Source organism: Babylonia areolata, chromosome 19, assembly GCF_041734735.1.
Source record: "Babylonia areolata isolate BAREFJ2019XMU chromosome 19, ASM4173473v1, whole genome shotgun sequence".
NCBI classification, from domain to species: domain Eukaryota; kingdom Metazoa; phylum Mollusca; class Gastropoda; order Neogastropoda; family Buccinidae; genus Babylonia; species Babylonia areolata.
This window is the reverse complement of record NC_134894.1, coordinates 29710950-29730535: the sequence shown is the minus strand read 5'-3', so window position 1 is coordinate 29730535 and position 19586 is coordinate 29710950. Positions and strand designations below refer to the sequence as shown.

At 42.9% G+C, this 19586-nt stretch overlaps 1 protein-coding gene across 1 annotated transcript; it reads left to right on the top strand.

Annotated features, from left to right (window-relative positions):
• The first annotated feature begins 6888 nt into the window (after positions 1-6888).
• Positions 6889-16924, top strand: LOC143294265 (intestinal mucin-like protein). The gene is made up of 4 exons (XM_076605701.1): positions 6889-6999; positions 9435-9738; positions 13747-14088; positions 15068-16924. The coding sequence occupies exons 2-4, from the start codon at positions 9438-9440 to the stop codon at positions 15310-15312; spliced, it is 888 nt and encodes a 295-aa protein (XP_076461816.1). The 5' UTR covers positions 6889-6999; positions 9435-9437; the 3' UTR covers positions 15313-16924.
• Positions 16925-19586: the final 2662 nt, after the last annotated feature.

Sequence of the window (19586 nt, the reverse complement as noted above, 5' to 3'; positions counted from 1 at the left end):
GACTTGGGGAAAGCCTGGCAGGCCATTAAAAGTTTGGCTTTCCGATCATTATGCAGCTGCAATATATTGCAAGTATTCAAAGAATTGTCAGTTGAATGTGTTTTGCTCCATTGTGCATAAAATGATATAATTAGATATCGAAAAAAATTATTGCCGGTATTCAGCTGTTTATTTTTGGAAACCCTTTTCTTTCTTATTCAAATATCCTATGCATTGAAATAAGCCTGTAAAATTTTGGACACTCCAGTATGCTAGGGTTTTTTGGGGTTTTTTGTTGTTTTTTTCTTCTTTCTTTTCCCCCCAATCCCCCCCGCCACACACACACACACACACACACACACACACACACACACACACACACACACACACACTCACACACATCTGGACATTGTCAACCAGTATAAATATTTGGGTGTATATTTTTCAACAGGTGTACCCTTTTCCCGCGCTCTTAAGGACATGGCAGGTAGAGAGAAAAGGGGTGTGGTTGGTATCTTACGACTACTTTGGTCTCTGGGTAACCAGTCACCTCAACTGTTGTTCAAGGTTTTCGATTGTCAGATAGAGCCCGTGTTAACTTATGGTTGTGAGGTATGGGGCCTCACAGCTGGTTATTCTATCATCGAACGCGTACATTTATTTGCAGTTAAAAAGATTACTGAACGTGAGTGTCTGGACACCAAACGCATTAGTTTATGGAGAAACTGGAAGATTCCCACTGTTTATAGACATCTGTGTTCGGCACATTAAATACTGGCTGAATCTAATAAGAATGTCTGACGATAGCTTTCTACGAAGGTCTCAAATGCCATATAACCTTCACTGTAAAGATAAGAATAACTGGTTCTCCAATATTATATGCTTCCTTTTGTATCGTTATGGCTTTGGCTTTGTGTGGGAACAGCAAGGAATCAGTGATGAGAAAGCATTTTTGGCTGAGTTTAGACTTTTTCTTGACGGCCATGTCCAAGGCTGGAACAGTGACAGAAAAACAAAATAATTTTATGCATTTTATTCTTCATTGAATGAAAGCCACTCCCTGTCTCACAATTTAATGGTTGTACAGAACAGCACAGTCAGGAAATATTTTAACTCACTCAGTACGGCCAGTCCTCTCTTCTCCTCTACACAGACCCCTCGGATGTCCAGTGGGTGTCTGAATGACCCAACCTTTAGCTTCCGTCGTCAGAATTGTGGTATTCTTTGTCAACATTCACCTCTTCAGTATAAGAGCCTTCCGCTTGCAATATTTTGATGATGGTAACTGGGGTGCAACGCTGTTAACGTCGTATCTTTCGCCGTTCGTATGGAGAGAGTTAAAAGAACAAGGCTTGTAATTCACCATTAAAATGTCATTTAAACCGTTTTCGAGAGGCTAAGGAGAACTGTTTGGATTGTCCCTTCTGTGAGGGTGTCAATGAATCAGAAATCCACTCCATGCTCATCTCCTAGATATCAACAGGTTAGAGAAAGATCATTTTTCCAAAATTTTACAAACAACATCCATGTTCAGATTAGCGTTACTGCTGTCAAAAGTGGAACACTCAACGGAAGTCGCTATTAGCATAAACGGGACATTTCACTTAAGGTCGCACTACAGGACAGATAATGGAATTTAAAACCCTTGACATGCAGTGTGAATGAATGCTGTTTTCTTTCGTTTAATTTTCGTCCCTGCCCCACTGTTCGCTTTGAATTGGGCAAATGGCCCAGCTCAACAAATTCTCTCTCTCTCTCTCTCTCTCTCTCTCTCTCTCTCTCTCTCTCTCTCACACACACACACACACACACACACACACACACACACACACACACATTCACTCTCCATCCATCCCACCCTATACCCCACCCCACCCACACACACACACATTCAAACACACGCTCCCGCGCGTGTTTCACATAAATCTGCACACACACACACACGGACACATGCAGAACAGAAACAGATTGACAAAGTATCTATTAATAAATCTTTAAACAGCACTCAAACAACGTCAAAATCGAACGTGAGGAAATTTGACGTCCTTTAGAATTTTATCTATTCTACGACTACTAAGAAGAAGAACAACAACAACAACAACACAAGAACAACAAAATAAAATAAAAATAAAAACATAACGGTGAATTAAGAATTCTCCCGTCGTTCGTCTCAGAAGAGAGAAAGAATAATGATTTCCTGTTTCAAGTTGCACAGGCATTTTCCATTTCCATGGCTGCAGTGCGGGAGATAAGAAAGGGCTTTGTGGAGAGTGCAAAAAATGGTTGTTCAGTGGACTGCGCAGGTTAATTTTCTTTAACGTGTTAGAGCAAGTTTGGGGGGATTTTTTGTTTGTTTATTTGTTTGTTTTTTGTTGTTGTTTTTGTCGTTGTTTTTGTTGTTTGTTTGTTGTTGTTTTGAGGGGATTGGGAGATGCACTCACGCGCGCGCCATGCGAGGGGTTGGGGGGGGGGGGGGAGGAGAGGTGGGGAGAAAAAGGAAGTTAGCGAACGACTTAACTTCTTTATAAGGCAATAAATTGTTTGTGATGACGACAACAGACAGACAACAGGAACATTGAACAAGGCCCAAGGCTTATGTTTTTATTCATTACTTTATCATTTGGAATGATTAGATAAGCCTCTGTATTCATATATAAGTTTGCTGGGTCCTGGGTTTGTGAATTACTGTATTAATTGTCTATTTGGAATATTGTATTTAGTATCTGTGGGGGGGTTTTTGGGTTTTTTTGTTTTGTTTTTTACTTTGCCGTTTGGAAAATTGAATTAGACTACTTTGTTTATATCTAGTTAGCAAATTTGAATCAAGCTTCTCTTTTCATTCATTGGCTTGCGAGTTTAGGAAATTAAATTAGGCTGCTGTATTTAGTTATTAGTTTTCCGTTTAGAATATTGGACTGAACTCTTCAAAGACATGGAACAAGCTCCCTGATAACCTCCGTCAATCTGATTCCCTCGCATCTTTTAAATCTCGTCTCAAAACTCACTTTTTCCCTCAGCAATAAGTTCAATTGTGGCAGGTCCACTTCCTTTGCATTAACTGTGCTTGACTATGTGTGTATACATATGTATGTGTACATAACTACATGCATGTATATGAATGTGTATAGTGTGTGCGTGTGTTTATGTAAGTTTGTGCCTGCCTATGTGTGCGTATGTGTTAGGGTAGCTGTTAGATACACATGTGTGTTAAAATGTATTATGCATTGTGTGTGTGTGTGTGTGTAGTCACATTTTGGTGTGTGTATGTTTTATGTTAACAAAAGCGTTTTTGTAAAGCACCTAGAGCAGATTTCTGGATAGTGTGCTATATAAGTATCCATTATTATCATTAGTAACTTCTGTTTGATCGTTTTAATTCAGTTGCTCTATTTATTTATTAGTTTACCGTTTGGAAAGTTAAATCAGGTTATGTTTGTAATTTCTTTCAATGCTAAGTTTCTGTTATTGTCATCTTTTCTTCTGCAATTAAAAACAAAATCAAGTCACATCCATTTAAACACCAGCACCTTGCGTCTGTTCATCGAAGTGGCAACACAGATACCGGATTTTGTACTTGTGGTTGTTGTTGTTTGCTTGTTTGTTTGTTTGTTTGTCTGCTTCTTTGATGAAAAGCAACAGAATAAAGGGGAGCAACAACGGCGGTACATATTAAATGGCGGGCCTTGGTTGTCCATCACCAAACTCCCACCTCTATCTTCTACAACACCTACCCCCCCCCCTTCCCCCCCGCGCCCCACCCCTCCTCTCCCTCCAACCCCCACCACAACCCGACACCTTTCCCGAGACAAGGTGTCTTTCTTTGTAACAAAAACCTCAGCTGCATGCAGGTCATGGAGCGCCGTCGGTTTTTTGTTGTTGTTTGTTTTGTTTTATTTTTGGGGGGGAGGGGGGAGGGGAGTCTGGGGGGGAGGGTGTGTGTGTGGGGGTGTGGGGGGGTGGTTGTTGGTGATGATTTGTGTGTTGTTGTCTTTCGTGTGTGTGTGTGTGTGTATGTGTGTGTGTATCTAGACAAGGTGTCGATTCCGTAACAGGCGGGAGAAATGGAGGGTGCAACTGATAGCTCGATGATTCAACACCCTTCCCCCTTCTTTCTTTAATGAAAAACATTTTCTATATTAGAAAGTTTCCTTTAAAAAAAAATTTAAAAAAACAAACAAACTGAGGTGTATCCTTTTTTTCGATGGGATGGATTCTTCGATATCTTTCGTTAGTTTAAAAGCAAAAAGATTAATGACATTAAAAAGAAGACCAAAAAAATGAAAGAAAAAGTAAAACAAGGAAATAAGGGGGAATAAATTCTAAAACATCATGCGTTTTCCACTCAACAACTAATCTTAAAACAGCACACATTGTGACGCTGATGAAACAAAGGAGAAAAAGAACGAAGGAAGGAAGGAAAAGGGAAAGAAAGAAAAAAAGGAGAAGGATGGGGAAGAAGGGGCAGTGGAAGGGGGGGAGATGGATGAGAAGAACAAGGTCGGAGAGAGGGCGGGGTTGAAGGAGGAGGACAAGATGAAAGAGAAAGAGAAGAAGAAGAGGAGGAGGAGGAGGGGGGAGCGGGAGCGACAAATCAGAACGACAGGGCAAAGATATTGATAGCATTAGTCTCCACTATATTTAGTTTGATAGATGTGTGTTCAAGCGAGAGTCGTTGTTGTTGCTGTTGTTGTTGTTCTTGTAGTGTGTGTGTGTGTGTGTGTGTGTGTGTTGATTGCACGTGCGTGTGTGTCAGTATCTGTGTGTATGTACGCGCGCGTGTGTGTATGTGTGTGTGTGTGTGTGTGTGTGTGTGTTATGTGTATGTAAGACGCATGTCAGTCTATGTTGTGTGTGTGCGTGCGCGCGCGCGGGCGAACGTATGAGTGTGTGTTTATGTGCGTGTGTGTGTGTGTGTCTGCGTGTGTGTGAGTGAGTGTATGCGCATGTGTGTGTGTGTGTGTGTGTGTGTGCTTCGATGTGTGCGCATGTCTATGCGTCTGGATGTATATATGTGTGTGTCCTAGTAAGTGCGTACGCGAATGTACGTGTGTATGTATATATATGTGTATGCATGAAAATAAGTTGGTGTGTGTGTGTGTGTATCTGTGTGTGTGTGTGTGTGTGTGTGTGTGTGGAGGGGTCGGGGATGGGGGGAGTAACGGGAGGACAAATCGTTGAGTAGATGGGTTTAAGGGTGACTTTACGGATATGTGAATGTGTCGTTGGTTTACCTGAGAGTGTTGTGTGTGTGTTTGTGGTGAGAAACGTTGTTGTCATCGTCGTTGTCGTCAGTGTCCGCAAATCATTAAAGTCTGTTTGTGTGTATTGACAATTAAAAGCAATCTCCTTTCAACAAAAAGTCATCCAAACCTCTCTCCATAGTTCTATTTCAGCTTTTACAATTTTGGGTGATATTCACACGAACGCGCGCGAGAGCCAGCGCATGCATGCGCATACAAACGGAGGCTAACAACCTGGATGACTAAGGGAGATAATCTATGTGCGATTCAGAACTGCCAGTTCCCTGATAGTGAATTATTCCCCATTGATAAAATTCGCTGTTGTTGTTACTGTTGTTGTTGTTGTTGTGTGTGTGTGTGTGTGTGTGTGTGTGTGTGTAACTGTATGTTTGCCCGTGCGCGCGCTTTGCTGTTGCAGGTGTGTGTGTGTGTGTGTGTGTGTCTGTGTCTGTGTGTGTATGTGTGTGTGTCTGTGTGTTTGTGTCTGTGTGTGTCTGTGTGTATCTGTGTCTGCGTCTGTGCACGTGCGTGTATTCGTCCGTGCGTGAGTGCATGTGCATGAGTCTGTGCGTGATAACATCAGTCACATGGCGTTATCACGGTCACGGGAAAGTATACAAGGTACGTGAAAAGCATCCAAGACGTCCAGTGTCCTGACACGTTTCCAGAGCAGACAAGCCGTTGTCCGGCAATAAATGACAGCAGAAACATCACTGTGTCGTGGACTGTTGGGCTGAAGGTCAGGATGCGCATTAAGAATGTTTATTGAAAAGAACAGACTTATTTTTTTTAAAGAATATTACAATAATATTATCATCATATTCACAACGTACCGTTTGGCCCCATGATAAGAGTTTTGCTCGAAAATAAGGATGAGAAGAACGGCACCTGACAGTTTTTTTACAGCTGGTGCACACAGCACACAGCTGGTGCACACAGCACGTGCAGCATGTTCGTGGTGCCGGGGGGTAGGGGGGGGGGGGGGGGGGTTGCCGGGCTGTGCTGTGGTGTCCTGTGATGTCTCGTGCTTTGCAGGGCTGTTCGGCATCATCAACAGAGCTCAGTGCTTTCATCTTCAAAAGGCAGCAGTGGGGGGAAACGCGTGCACCGGAGGGTTAATCAGTTTCCCACAGTCGATGACTGTCGCCTTTGATTTTCCACACAGTTAGCATGTGCCCGATAGAAATACGTCATCCTGAGTCACTAATCAGCACTAAGCCACCCTAGTACCCTATCAAACAGAAAACAAAAAAAAACGTGTGTGTGTGTGTGTTTGTGTGTGTGTATGTGTGTGGTGCGTACGTGAGAAAGAGAGAGAAAGAGAGAGAACACAAGTTCGAACAGGTGTGGGTGGTGTGTTTGTGCTACCACATTTATCTGCAATGGTGCGCGCGCGCGAACATGCAAGTGTGTGTGTGTGTGTGTGCGTGTGTGTGTGTTTCTGTGTCTCCATCCCCACCCCCACCCCCACCCCCACCCGCAATATGTTTCAGACATGTCAGCATGGCCGACTCGTTTGATCGTCAGATGAGACAATTCTGCGTCTGGATTACACCGACCGACCAGCGACCACTTGGCGTCCAACAGAAAACCTGTCGCCTTCAGAAGTTCCTTCCCCTTTGGCCGGGGGTGCAGTCTGGATGTAGTTTCTTTCACACGGTGACTCTGTGTCGCCATTGTCCCTAGTGTTGGTAAAGAAAGGCGATCAATAATGTCACTAGATAAAACTTCTCCTCCTCGCCAGCTTGGGAGAAAGTCTTCATCAGGCTAAGGAAAAGTCGTAAGTGTGCGTTTTCTATGTGAACTTAAACTGTAATGCTCAGATTTTGGTTGCCTTCGTTTAGAGGAGATCTCAAAATTTGTCAGGGTCCTTGTTGTACGCTTTATCTAGGTTAATTTTGTTTGAACAAATCAGCAAAGAGGATTTACTTTGTATTTGATCGTCACACTGAGTTCATTTCCATTTTCTTCATCAAAGTGCTGTTTAAAGATTAGTTTGTAGTTTACTCATTGCTATCTTTGAAACTGAGAACCCGGTTCATTTGTTTGTTTTATCTTTTGAAATTTGAAGTGGGGAAATGTGATATGATTGTTATTTTACATTCTGGAGTGAAAATAGCATATATATATATATATATATGTTTAGGGTTTTTGGGTGCAAAGTCCATCTGACAAAAGTCAATACCATTCACAGAATACATGCTCCTGATACTATCGTCCCAATGTTTTCATCATTATCATTCTTCTTCTTTTCAGAAGTTGTACAACTTGCACAGAAAATGTTCATTCTTATCTCTATGGCTTGATCTTTTTATTGGCTATTTTTATGGAGAATTTCTTTATTTACTTTGTTAGTTATCAATAGTTACTACTCACTAGATAGTTATCTAGATAGTTAACTGATTAGTTACCTTCTAATATTCATTAGTGGTCAGTTAGTCTTTATATAATCATATAGATATATATATATATATGTGTGTGTGTGTGTGTGTATATATATATATATATATATATATATATATATATCGGGTGTCCCCAAAAAAGTGAACCGCTTTTCGACAAGTATTTTCTCAGTGATAAAGGAACCGATTTCATTGAAATTTTTCACACAGTAACCTTAGGGTATCATCAATAATTCTAAAAGATATCTAAAAGTTTGGACGCAAATTGTGCGAGTATTGTCAAATTCAAAACAGCATATCAAAAAATCCAATATCAGAGCTGTGCAATGTGACCTTCATCATGTTCATGCCAGCTGCCAGGTGTTGGCATCTGTCAATCAGTGTCAGTCTAAAAACAGCTTGTCTGGGTGTCAAGTCTATTGATTTTTTTATTTTAATTGTCGTCTGTATCCAAAGTCAGTTCTGTCCAAAGTTTCAACTTGGAAAGATCAACCATGCCTTTGAGTGAAAGTGATAACGTCACCATTGAAAACTGTTTCAAAGAGAAAGGCTGGGGTGGAAGAAGGATCGTAAAGGAATTTCCAGGCAAGGGGTGGAGCCATGTCACTGTAAGTAGACTTATCGCTAAAATACGCACTACAGAGTCAGTAGCACGTAAAATTGGCAGTGGGAGACTCAAGACTACATGTTCGGAGGAGAACAAGGACCGTGTTGAAGAACTGATTCAATTCCAGGAGGAGAACCCAGGGAACCACACATCTCTTAGGGAAGTTACAAGCGATTTACAAGTGAGCAAGTCTTCTGTGCAAAGAATGGCGAAAGAATTTTATTTTTATGTGCTACTGACCCTGTAGTGCGTATTCTAGTCTATTTACAGTGACACAACTCCACCCCATGCTTGGAATTCCTTGATATATACACACACACACACACACACACATATATATATATATATATATATGTGTGTGTGTGTGTGTGTGTGTGTGTGTGTGTGTGTGTGTGTGTGTGTGTGTGTGTATGATTCAGTATCTGCTTCTTCCTTTATTTATTTGATAATAGCTAAAATACGAACGGCAGCAACACGAACAGTGATGTGGGTTTTTTTCTGATCACTAAATATAAACAATAGCATAAAACATCCTGATAAACTTCCCATTCAATAGAATGTAAACGACAACAATGTGAACATCAGTGATTTTCTCAATGACTATGATATGAAAAACAACAATCTGAATATTGATAACTCAGTCTTCACTGGAACAGAGACGCAGTGTTAGTATTAATTATTCCTTATCACAGTACAAACGAAAGTCCTTACTCCACCAGGGAAAAAAAGCGAAAAGCTCATTGCTTTTCTTACGCAGACTTCTTTGTTACACATTGGTTTGTGGGTTTTGGTGGGGTCCCTTTCTTTGTTTCTTTGTTTACTTGGTTGTTGTTGATGGTGGTGGTGGTGGTGGTTGTGATCATGATGATGATGGTGGTGGTTGTATTTACTGATGATGGCGGTGTTTGTAATGGTGATAATGGTGGGTTTTGTTGTTGTTATTATTGCTGTTGTTGTTGTGTGTGTTTCTGTGTGTGGGTGTGTGGGTGTGTCTGTCTGTCTGTCTGTCTGTGTGTTCTGTCTGTCTGTGTGTGTGTGTGTGTGTGTGGTCTGTGTGTGTCTGTGTCTGTGTCTGTGTCCCTGTGTCTGTGTGTGTGTGTGTGTGTCTGTGTCTGTGTCTGTGCGTGTGTGAATGCGTGCGTGAATATATTTTAAATTTGGAGTTATTATTTCACGAATCAAAACGACAATAATATTGTCCCACAGACGATGTCTACCAAAGCAAAGCACCTCACTCCTCTTTCACTGGTCAAGCTGGTCGTGACGGCCGCAGTCCTGACCATCGCTGTCTTCACCACTACCACGGCCTCCGTTTCTGATGATGAGTGCATAGCGGGGGACGGGAGTGTGATGAAGAATATCAGTCGCGGAGAGTTCAAGACTGAAGGCTGTAGGTCCTGTTACTGCTTCGAGGATGGCTTCGCAGAGTGCACGCGGCCTTCCTGTGTCAAACCATCCTGCTGGGATGCCGAGTCTCCCGGGGCGTACTGCTGTGATACCTGTCCTAATGGTAAGGGAGAGGGGTGTGTGGGGGGAGGGGTTGTGCGCGTTTTGGTTTGAAACCTCCGCCAGGGTTACGTTTCGTTATTTGACTGAACTTCCTTATGCCTGCTGTGAATGTTGGTATGTATGCAGGGCTGTTGGAGGCAGCTCAAATATTTGATTTGGTTTGATTTGATATGGATACTTATATAGCGCCTATCCTCGGTCGGAGACCAAGCTCTAAACGCTTTACAACAGGCTGCCTACATGGGTAGAACCGACTGACGGCTGCCATTGGGCGCTCTTCATTTGTTCCCTGTGTCATTCAATAAGATTTCAGGTACGCACACATACACACTCAGACGGACATGTAAATATCATACAAGTCATTTCAAGTGGATTGTCTGTTAACAGAATAACATTTTTTAAAAAAGTTCTAGACGAAAACAAATTCCCGGGTGATTTTAGTGTGTATAGATGCAAAATAAAATGTCATTGTTACTGTCATGTGCGCTTATGAAAGCATGGACTTCTACAGAATGTTTTAAAGCATTTATGGTGAAAGACAAGATGATGATCACTCTCCTGTATCACCTACTATGTCTTCCAACTGATGACAACAACTCGCAGAGCCAGACTGAGTGATCGTCCTCTTCAGACTGAAGACCGATACCGCGCCCCACCAATGACTTCCCCACCATAACTTTGCCGACCCGAAGACCTCGAACAAGAACTCACCCCGAGAGTGGAAATCGAGATGGGTTCAAAACTGAGGTCGCCACGAGATTCTGGATATTAGATTTAGATGTTAAAGAATTGATCTTACTACATATATATATATATATATATATATATATATATATATATATATATATATATATATATATATATATATATATATATATATATAAACAAAAACCAAAAAAAAACAGTAATTTCGCATGTCAAAAACCGACTACGATAAGGTTTCTACGGCCATGGATAAACTAATACGCGTGCAATCTATCAGGGGAAAAAACATATATGAGGGCATTGATTTAACATTTGGTCTGTTTTACAGAACTGTAGTATATGGTTTACTACATGGGTGTGAATGTTTGGGAATACAAAAATGTGACTCTCACTGATTCGTTTTGAATGATGGTTTGGTGTTGTTTTGTTGTTGTTTTTGGTGTGTGTGGTGTGTGTGTGTGTGTGTGTGTGTGTGTGTGTGGATGTTTCTTCTTCTTGTTGTTGGGTGGTTGCGTTTTTTATGGGGTTTTCTTTTAATGAAAGTGTTTTGCTGAACGCGTAAAGCGTTGAACTGCTATGTTTATGGCGATACAGGAACATACTTACCGATCTATTTTAGGTTTTGCTCGCGTGGTTCGTTTTCCCATGAACCGTAACTGTTCCCCAAACATACAATTACCTTTCTTCCCTTTGTTTATCCAACTTTGAGTACATTACATAATAAATGTCAGGTGGATCTGTACGGCCTGGTAACATTCAAGAACTTCTAGCACAAAGATTTGACAGTTTATGGGAGAATGAAGTCTGTTCGAATATTCAATCCACCCACCTGTAGTCATGTCCTAAATTCTTTTCGTAATATTTTTTTCATACTGGATGGATGGGCTGAATAGCTGCAGTAGATGTCTTTTACTGTCCAAAGGATACACTTTGTCAATGTTACTTTGTGTTCATTCCTTTTAAATCAGGGGTGTGTGTGTGTGTGTGTGTGTGTGTGTGTGTGTGCTGGCGGTGTTGTTCTGTTAAAATGCACTGCTCGTCGTTGTCCCGGTGTAACATCCCAGATTGTTCCCCCTTCTCCTGTATGTCCCCCGGGGGACTTTTCCTGTTTGCCTTGTCGACTGTTCAGAAATAACTGTCTTCATTTAGTTCAGTTATTGACAGCTGCTACGTGTGCGTTGTGGAGTGTTATCGTGTATTTCCTGGGGCTGTGTGCGACGTGTTTCCGGTCTTTGACAGACACGAATTATACAAATAGGTGTACTTTCACCTGGTTTTCCTTTTCGGTGTGTCATGTTTGCGTTCATGCATGTGTGGGTGTTCGCATGTGTTGTCTGGGTTTGTGTTTTTTTTCTTTGTTGTTGTTTTACCCTTGTATATCTTTTTCTGTTTAAATATTGTAGTTGGTTTTTGTTGTTGTTTTTTGGGGTGTTTTTTTTGTTTTGTTTTGTTTTGTTGTTTTGTTTTGTTTCTTTATTTCAATGTAATTCATTTTGATGTTTGTATTTTTACTGCAACATTCTATAAGCTACCAAGGTCCGAATGGCGCGTTGTGTCTTATATATAAGTCAGGCATCTGCCTGCTTTTTTTTCTTTCTTTTTTTTAACTTTTTAAAGCAGACGTGGTGTAGCGTATAAGCATCATTCCACATTCTCTGTCGCCTCCTAGAAAATGAAACTATGTTAAGATTCCAAAACATATCTAGAGCAGTTTTGTTACGTCAAGGAACAGTTGGCATCTGTCTATCATGCAGGGCACGCATTCCAGTGCAAGGAACTGTTGCATTTAAAAATCACTCCTTCTGGCCCCAGAACGCGATGAGGCATTGGTTCTGTCCTTCTGAGTAACTCAACTTGCCAAAAGCGTACGACCTTCTATTGTTATTGCCATTAACTCTCTCCATACGAATGGCGAAAGAGACGACGTTAACAGCGTTTCACCCCAATTACCATCATTAAAATATACTGAAGAGGTGAATGTTGACAAATAATACCACAATTCTGACGACGGAAGCTAAAGGTTGCGTCATTCAGACACCCACTGGACATCCGAGGGGTCTGTGTAGAGGAGAAGAGAGGACTGGCCGTACTGAGTAAGTTAAAAGAATAGTTCATTCTGTCTGCAAAATACGATGTGTCGTTGTTACTGTCATCCAAATAACTTGTTCTGCTCAGAGGTTTTGAGACTTGTCATTGTGACTGTCATGTAAACCACTCATTCTATCCAACGAAATGCGACTTGTCGTTGTTACTGTCATCAAATTAGTACATTATGTCCTTAGATTTTGCGACTTGTTGTTACTGTCATCAAATTAGTACATTATGTCCTTAGATTTTGCGACTTGTCATTGTTACTGTCATGTCATCCAAGTCACTCATTCTGTCCAAAGAATGCCACTTGTCGTTTTCACTGTCATCCAGATTACTCATTCTGTCCAAAGATATTGCAACTTGTGACTTAATTGTCATCCAAATAACTCATTCTGTCCAAAAATGATAAATTGCGACTTTCCATTGTTGATGTCATTCTGTCCATGGATATTGCCATTTTGTCATTGTTGCTGTCGTGAAAATAACTCATTCTGTCTAAAGAATGTGACTTGTCATTGTTACTGTCATCAAAATGATCTAAATAACTCATTCTGTCCAAAGAATACGAGTTGTCCTCCTCTCTTCCTCCTCCTCCTCCTCCTCCTCCTCCTCCTCCTTCTTCTTCTTCTTCCTCTTCTTCTTCTTCTTCTTTTCCTCCCTCTCCTCTTTCTTCTTCTTCTTCTTCTTCTTCTTCTTCTTCTTCTTCTTCTTCTTCTTCTTCTTCCTCTTCTTCTTCTATCCCATTGTCTCAGACCGTAGGGCACCGCTATCACTGTTACTCTTGTAAAAATTACCCGTATCCACAAAACCTCTCTGTGATGTTGTTTATGCCCCTTGAATAACGCATTTTTCCAGAGAATGCGACCTATCATTTTACTGGCATTAAAAAAATGACTCATCCTGTCCAACGAATGCGACTTTTCATTGTTAATGTTAAAAAAAAGAATACTCATTCTGTCCCAGGATATTGTGACTTGATATTGATGTTACTGTCATCAAAATCACCCATTCTGTCCAATGAATACGACTTGTCATTTTTACTGTCACAAAAAAAACAACTCATTTCGTCCAAAGGTATTGCCACTTGCCATTGTTACTGTCATCCAAATAACTCTGTCTGTCCAAAGAATGTTACTTACTGCTGTTGTCTTTCTGTGTCTTTTTTCTTTTTCTTTTTCTTTATCACTCATCCTGTCCTACCATATCCCAAAAGGGCGAAACTGCAAAACACCCAAGGGCACGATAGTGAAGGAAAGTGGGAGCTTCATCGAAGACGGCAAGAACTGCACGTGCTCCGACTTCACCTGTGGAGCCGACTGCGAGGGTCCGGCGGCCACGTGCAAACCCTTGCCCGTCGTCTGTCGCCTGGAGAACGGCACGAGGATGGAAGGGGTGGAGAAGCCGGGGGACACGTGGACATCGAAGGACGGGTGTGGACGGTGCACGTGTGAGAAGACAGGGAGGGTGACGTGCACCAACATCACGTGCACTGCTGAACCCAGCTGTCCGTTTGCCTTGAACGTCCCCGGCCATTGCTGCAAGGTGTGCCCTGCAGGTGAGGAGGTCTTTTCTCTGTCTTCTTTTTCTTTCTTGCTTGCTTTCTTTCTTTCTTTCTGCTTTCCTTCCTTCCTTCATTCATTCCTTCTTTCCGTTTGCATACACGTAACACCATGCATGTGTGCGTAACGTAAGTGTTCCACCCGCATACTCCACAGCTCAGAGAGGCAGCCCAATCCACGCCCAAGAGGTAGGACAGCCAGGAAAGAAAATCGCACAGCTTGCATAAAATTCACTTCGTCACTTGATATTGCTGTGTCCTCTGCAACAACAGATGCAGGTCGCGAGCAGTTGTTTAAGATTGTTGGAGGGGAGGGGGGATGCGTTTCTCCTTTTATAGTTTCTTTCTCTTACAAGCTTTAGATATTTATCTTAACGAGTAGAAGGAAAAAAATGTCCATTTTCAATTTTATAAGTTTCAGTTTTCTCGTCTTACTTCTGAGCAGTACGAGACAGCCTGGAAAGTGAACGTTCAGAGTTGTTGTGTTCATAACAATTTTCATCTTCTTATTTGTATGTAACGCTTCATGGCATTGATCATAGAACTAAGTGCACACGTAGAATCTTTTTTTTTTCTTATTTGCAAATAGCAGTAAAATAGAACAAATGGTATGTAAAGAACAATCTGCTTGTGAAGTCTTATTTGCATGAAGCAGTAATTATGAACAAAGTGCATGGACAGAACATTCATATTCGTCTTCTTTGTTCTTTTTCTCTTTTCTTTTTTTTTTTCTTTTTTTGTCTCTTTTTTTTCTTCAAGGCCTGGCTAAGCGCGTTCGGCTACAATGCTGGTCAGGCATCTGTTTGGCAGATGTGGTGTAGCGTATATGGATTTGTCAGAACGCAGTGACGCCTCCTTGAGTAACTGAACTGAACTGAACTGTTTGTTTTCAAAATCTTATTTGTTAAGCAAGCAGTCATAATTGTATTGCAGAATGTTTGCATTCTTTTTTCTTTTCTTTTTTCTTCCTCTACAGATGTTGACCTCTGCGTGCTGGCCTCGAAATTCTACATCAAGCTTAAGAACACTGTGGAACTGAAGAACGGCACGCGATGCACGTGCAAGAAAACAAGAGGCAGTCTGGACATTGACTGCTTCATCCTCTCCAAAAGTCGGCTGACGTCGGAGCAAAACAAGATCCACAGAGCTCGCAAGTGCATGGAGAGTTGCAGCAAGAGATTGGAGAAGTTGCAAGATGCTGTCACCAAAATTGATTACTGATGATAATGAAGAACTGAGCTATTATTTTGGGTTGTTGTTTGTTTTTGTTTTTTTGTTTTTTTATGCAAGCTGTGTCATGAGGTGAGCGGTTGTTGTTTTGTTTGTTTGCTTTTGTGAGTGAAGTTTCTCTGCTACGAGGTTGCTACTACTGCTACTGCTATATCTCCTCCTCCTCCTCCTCCTCCTCCTCCTCCGCTTCCTCCCTCTCCTCCTCTTTCTTCTTCTTCTTCTTCTTCTTCTTCTTCTTCTTCTTCTTCTTTTACGTTCGTGGGCTGCAACTCCCATAATGACAAACAAAACTAGATTTTTGTTTAATAACGCGTTGTAGAAACATGTAATACAAGTTTCGTGATGGTGCTCTGCAGTAAATGTAGAAGTAGATGTTTGGTTTGTTTGAATCACCCCTTCATGAGGTGTCATGACCTGCATTAAATGAACTCTCTCTCTCTCTCTCTCTCTCTCTCTCTCTCTCTCTCTCTCTCTGTTTGCCCCCCCCCCCCCCCCCCCCCCTCTCTCTCTCTCAGCATCTTATTTTATGTTTAAAACTCAGCTATCGAATGGAAAACCCATCACTTCTTTGGGTTTTTGACACTGAGTGCTAAAAAAAAATAAAAAAAATAAAAATAATAAAAAACATGCGTCAGCTGCGGAAAGAAGGATGGGTGCGGAAGGGAGGGAGGGAGACTGGCTGATGGATGTGGTGTAGGGGGGGGGAGGTTATGTCAATAATTCCTCAGCGCAAAAACTGGCCACGATCCCGGAGCAAAGGACAGTAACATTGGTCATCTCCTTTGTTTTCAAAAGCCAGCATCTCTGTGTCCAGGAGGAGGCTGAGGCGATGGGGAAGAGGTTGGGGAAGGGGGTGGGAGGGTTGGGTGGGGGGTTGGGGAGAGAGTGGACAGGGGAAGGGAAAGGGGAGGTGTGAGGAAGGAGGGGGTAGGATCGACAAAGCTACCAGCAGCTCTCATCCCTGAAACAGCATTGACGTTACACTGTTTGGCCGCTCAGACCTCCACACTACTTTTTTTTTCATCAGCGCAATTAATTTTTATATTGAATGGATCTGATTTTTTTAATGGTGTTTGCTTTTGCATCTTCTTTGAGGCCATAAGGTGAAGAAGAAATAAAGAACTTTTGATGAATTATGAGAAAGGTGGAAGGTTTTTATGCATCTTCTAAATTAAAGATTTTCTTAAAATGGCTGGAGTTATCGGTTCCGCGATTAAAGGCCCAGCACTTGTGTTAATGTTGCCTCCCCTGGCCTTCTCGTCTTCCTTCTCTTCATCAGTATTATCCTCCTCCTCCTCCTCCTCCTCCTCCTTCTTCTTCTTCTTCTTCTTCTTCTTCTTCTTCTTCTTCTTCTTCTTCTTCTTCTTCTTCTTCAATTCTGTGTTGCAAAATGGGCAGAATTGTTAAAAAGGCCTTTACTACGCTTAATTATTTACTCATTAAAGACTCGATTAACCAGTCTTCTTCTTCTTCTTCTTCTTCTTCTTCTTCTTCTTCTTCTTCTTCTTCATTCACAAAGGTATTATTTTCACACAAAAACGTTTAAGCTGCTCAGAGACCAGGCAAGCCTGTCATTAGTGTGAACAAAATAAATGATTTCCGATCAGCCTGCCATGCTGCGTGTGTTATTATTCTCGCTGCACTGAAAGCGATGAAGAGTTGGGACTTGAAGAATGAGTGCGTGTGTGTGCGCGTGCACGCGGATGCGCGCGCGCGCGTGTGTGTGTGTATGTGATTGTGTGTGTGTGAGAGAGAGAGAGCGTGTGTGTGTGAGTGTGTGTGTGTGCGTGCGTGTTCGTGTGTGTATGTGTGTGTGTGTGTATGTGTGCGTGCTTGCATAGGTGCGCCCATAAGCGCATGTGGCTGGTGGTGTGATGATATATCTCCGGATTTTGGTAGATTATGTACACAGTTCTCTCTTCCTTGTCTCTGCCTGTCTCTGTCTCTGTCTGTGTCTCTGCCTGCCTTCAACAACAGTCCCAAAGAGTGCACATGCCAGTCATCATCTTATTCACATCTATCCAGAAAACTCTCCATGGCTGCTGTGGCATTCCTGTCAAATTGACAAAACTCGTTCGCTTTCACATCAAGACTGAGTTTCCTGGATTCGATTTCCGGTCTCGGCTTTTCTCCCAGGCTTGACTGGAAAACCAAACGATGCGTCTAGTCATTCGGATGAGACGATAAACCGAGGTCCCGTGAGCAGCACGCACTTGGCGCAATTTTACCAAATTTAAACCCAGTAGTAACATAATTGTTGCCCTTTGGCTAACTTCTGTCGTTGAAATCCACTCTGATAGGTACATATATTATATATATATATATATATATATATATATATATATGCATACACTAAAGGCCTGACTAAGTGCATTGGGTTATGCTGCTGGTCAAACATCTGCTAGGCAGAAGTGGTGTGGCGTATATGGATTTGTCCGAACACAGTGACGCCTCCTTGAGATACTGAAACTGAAACTGCCAGCATGGCAGGCAGTGGTCAGACATGATCAGCAATCGTTTGCACTGCCCAGTTAATGGTCAAATCCTGTCCAAAAAAATCATAATATTTCACAACCGTCACAAACTTATGCAATTTGAACACCGTTAGTGATAACCAATTGTCAGGTGCTGGTCAAAAACCTGCTAAGACACCATGAAAATGCACACGTACGTGACAAATTAACGCAGTCTGAACACTTTTTGGCTAATGGCCAGCAGTGGTCAGCAATGGCCATACAGTCGTGGTCAGTAGTGAAAACCTAGCAAGATGTCACAATAAGGCACACACATGTCAAAGCATGCACGGGATGTTTCAAACTATAGAATAAAATCAGAAACGTTTATTGCGTAAAAGGAGGGGGTGGGGACGCTTTGGAACAGATTATCGAATGAGGTCGGCGAAGCCCCTTACTGACGACAATAATCGCTGTTTATGTTGTGAGCTACACGACTATAATCATGGCAATTCCTCCTGAGAGATGATAAGCTGACTTGACTTGATTTGATTTGACCAGTCACGGAGCCAGACTAAGGGTAGAGTGAAGACTGCCACCACATTCCTTCACCAGCAGCCCCCTCCCCCCGCTTCCCCACCAGGCCCACCCTCAACAGCAATCCACCCCCTTCACCAGCAATCTTCCCCCTTCACCAGCAACTCCCTCCCCTTCACCAGCAACCACCAGCAATCTCCCCTTTCACCACCAATCCCCTCTTCACCAGCAACCCTCCCTTCACCAGCAACCCCCCCCCCCCTCACCAGCACCCCCCCCCCTTCACCACCAATCCCCCCTTCACCAGCAATCCCCCTCCCTTTACCAGCAATCTCCCTCCCTTCACCAGCAATTCCCCTTCACCAGCAATCCCCCTCCCTTCACCAGCAATCCCCCTCCCTTCACCAGCAATCCCGCCTTCACCAGCAATCCCCCTCCCTTCACCAGCAATCCCGCCTTCACCAGCAATCCCCCTCCCTTTACCAGCAATCCCCCTCCCTTTACCAGCAATCCCCCCTCCCTTCACCAGCAATCCCCCTCCCTTCACCAGCAATCCCCCTCCCTTCACCAGCAATCCCCCTCCCTTCACCAGCAATCCCCCCTCCCTTCACCAGCAATCCCCCCTCCCTTCACCAGCAATCCCCCCTCCCTTCACCAGCAATCCCCCTTCACCAGCAATCCCCCCTCCCTTCACCAGCAATCCCCCTCCCTTCACCAGCAATCCCCCCTCCCTTCACCAGCAATCCCCCTTCACCAGCAATCCCCCCTCCCTTCACCAGCAATCCCCCTCCCTTCACCAGCAATCCCCCTTCACCAGCAATCCCGCCTTCACCAGCAATCCCCCTCCCTTTACCAGCAATCCCCCTCCCTTCACCAGCAATCCCCCTCCCTTCACCAGCAATCCCCCTTCACCAGCAATCCCCCCTCCCTTCACCAGCAATCCCCCTTCACCAGCAATCCCCCCTCCCTTCACCAGCAATCCCCCTCCCTTCACCAGCAATCCCCCCTCCCTTCACCAGCAATCCCCCTTCACCAGCAATTCCCCTTCACCAGCAATCCCCCTCCCTTCACCAGCAATTCCCCTTCACCAGCAATCCCCCCTCCCCTTCACCAGCAATCCCGCCTTAACCAGCAATCCCCAATGACACGGAAGACTGACGGGAACTCAACACAAACATGGAAGTGGAGGAAAAAAGAACAAAACTTCGGTTACTATGACAGCATACCATGAAAAGACACAGATTCTGGAACTTGTTTTGATGTGTGTGTGTGTGT

What these genes read in the sequence shown, in the direction of transcription:
- LOC143294265 (XM_076605701.1), top strand. Translation starts at nt 9,438, where the DNA reads ATGTCTACCAAAGCAAAGCACCTCACTCCTCTTTCACTGGTCAAGCTG. An exon ending in CTGTGATACCTGTCCTAATG is followed by an intron (nt 9,739 to 13,746) that starts GTAAGGGAGAGG and finishes ATATCCCAAAAG; the next exon opens with GGCGAAACTGCAAAACACCC. An exon ending in CTGCAAGGTGTGCCCTGCAG is followed by an intron (nt 14,089 to 15,067) that starts GTGAGGAGGTCT and finishes CTTCCTCTACAG; the next exon opens with ATGTTGACCTCTGCGTGCTG.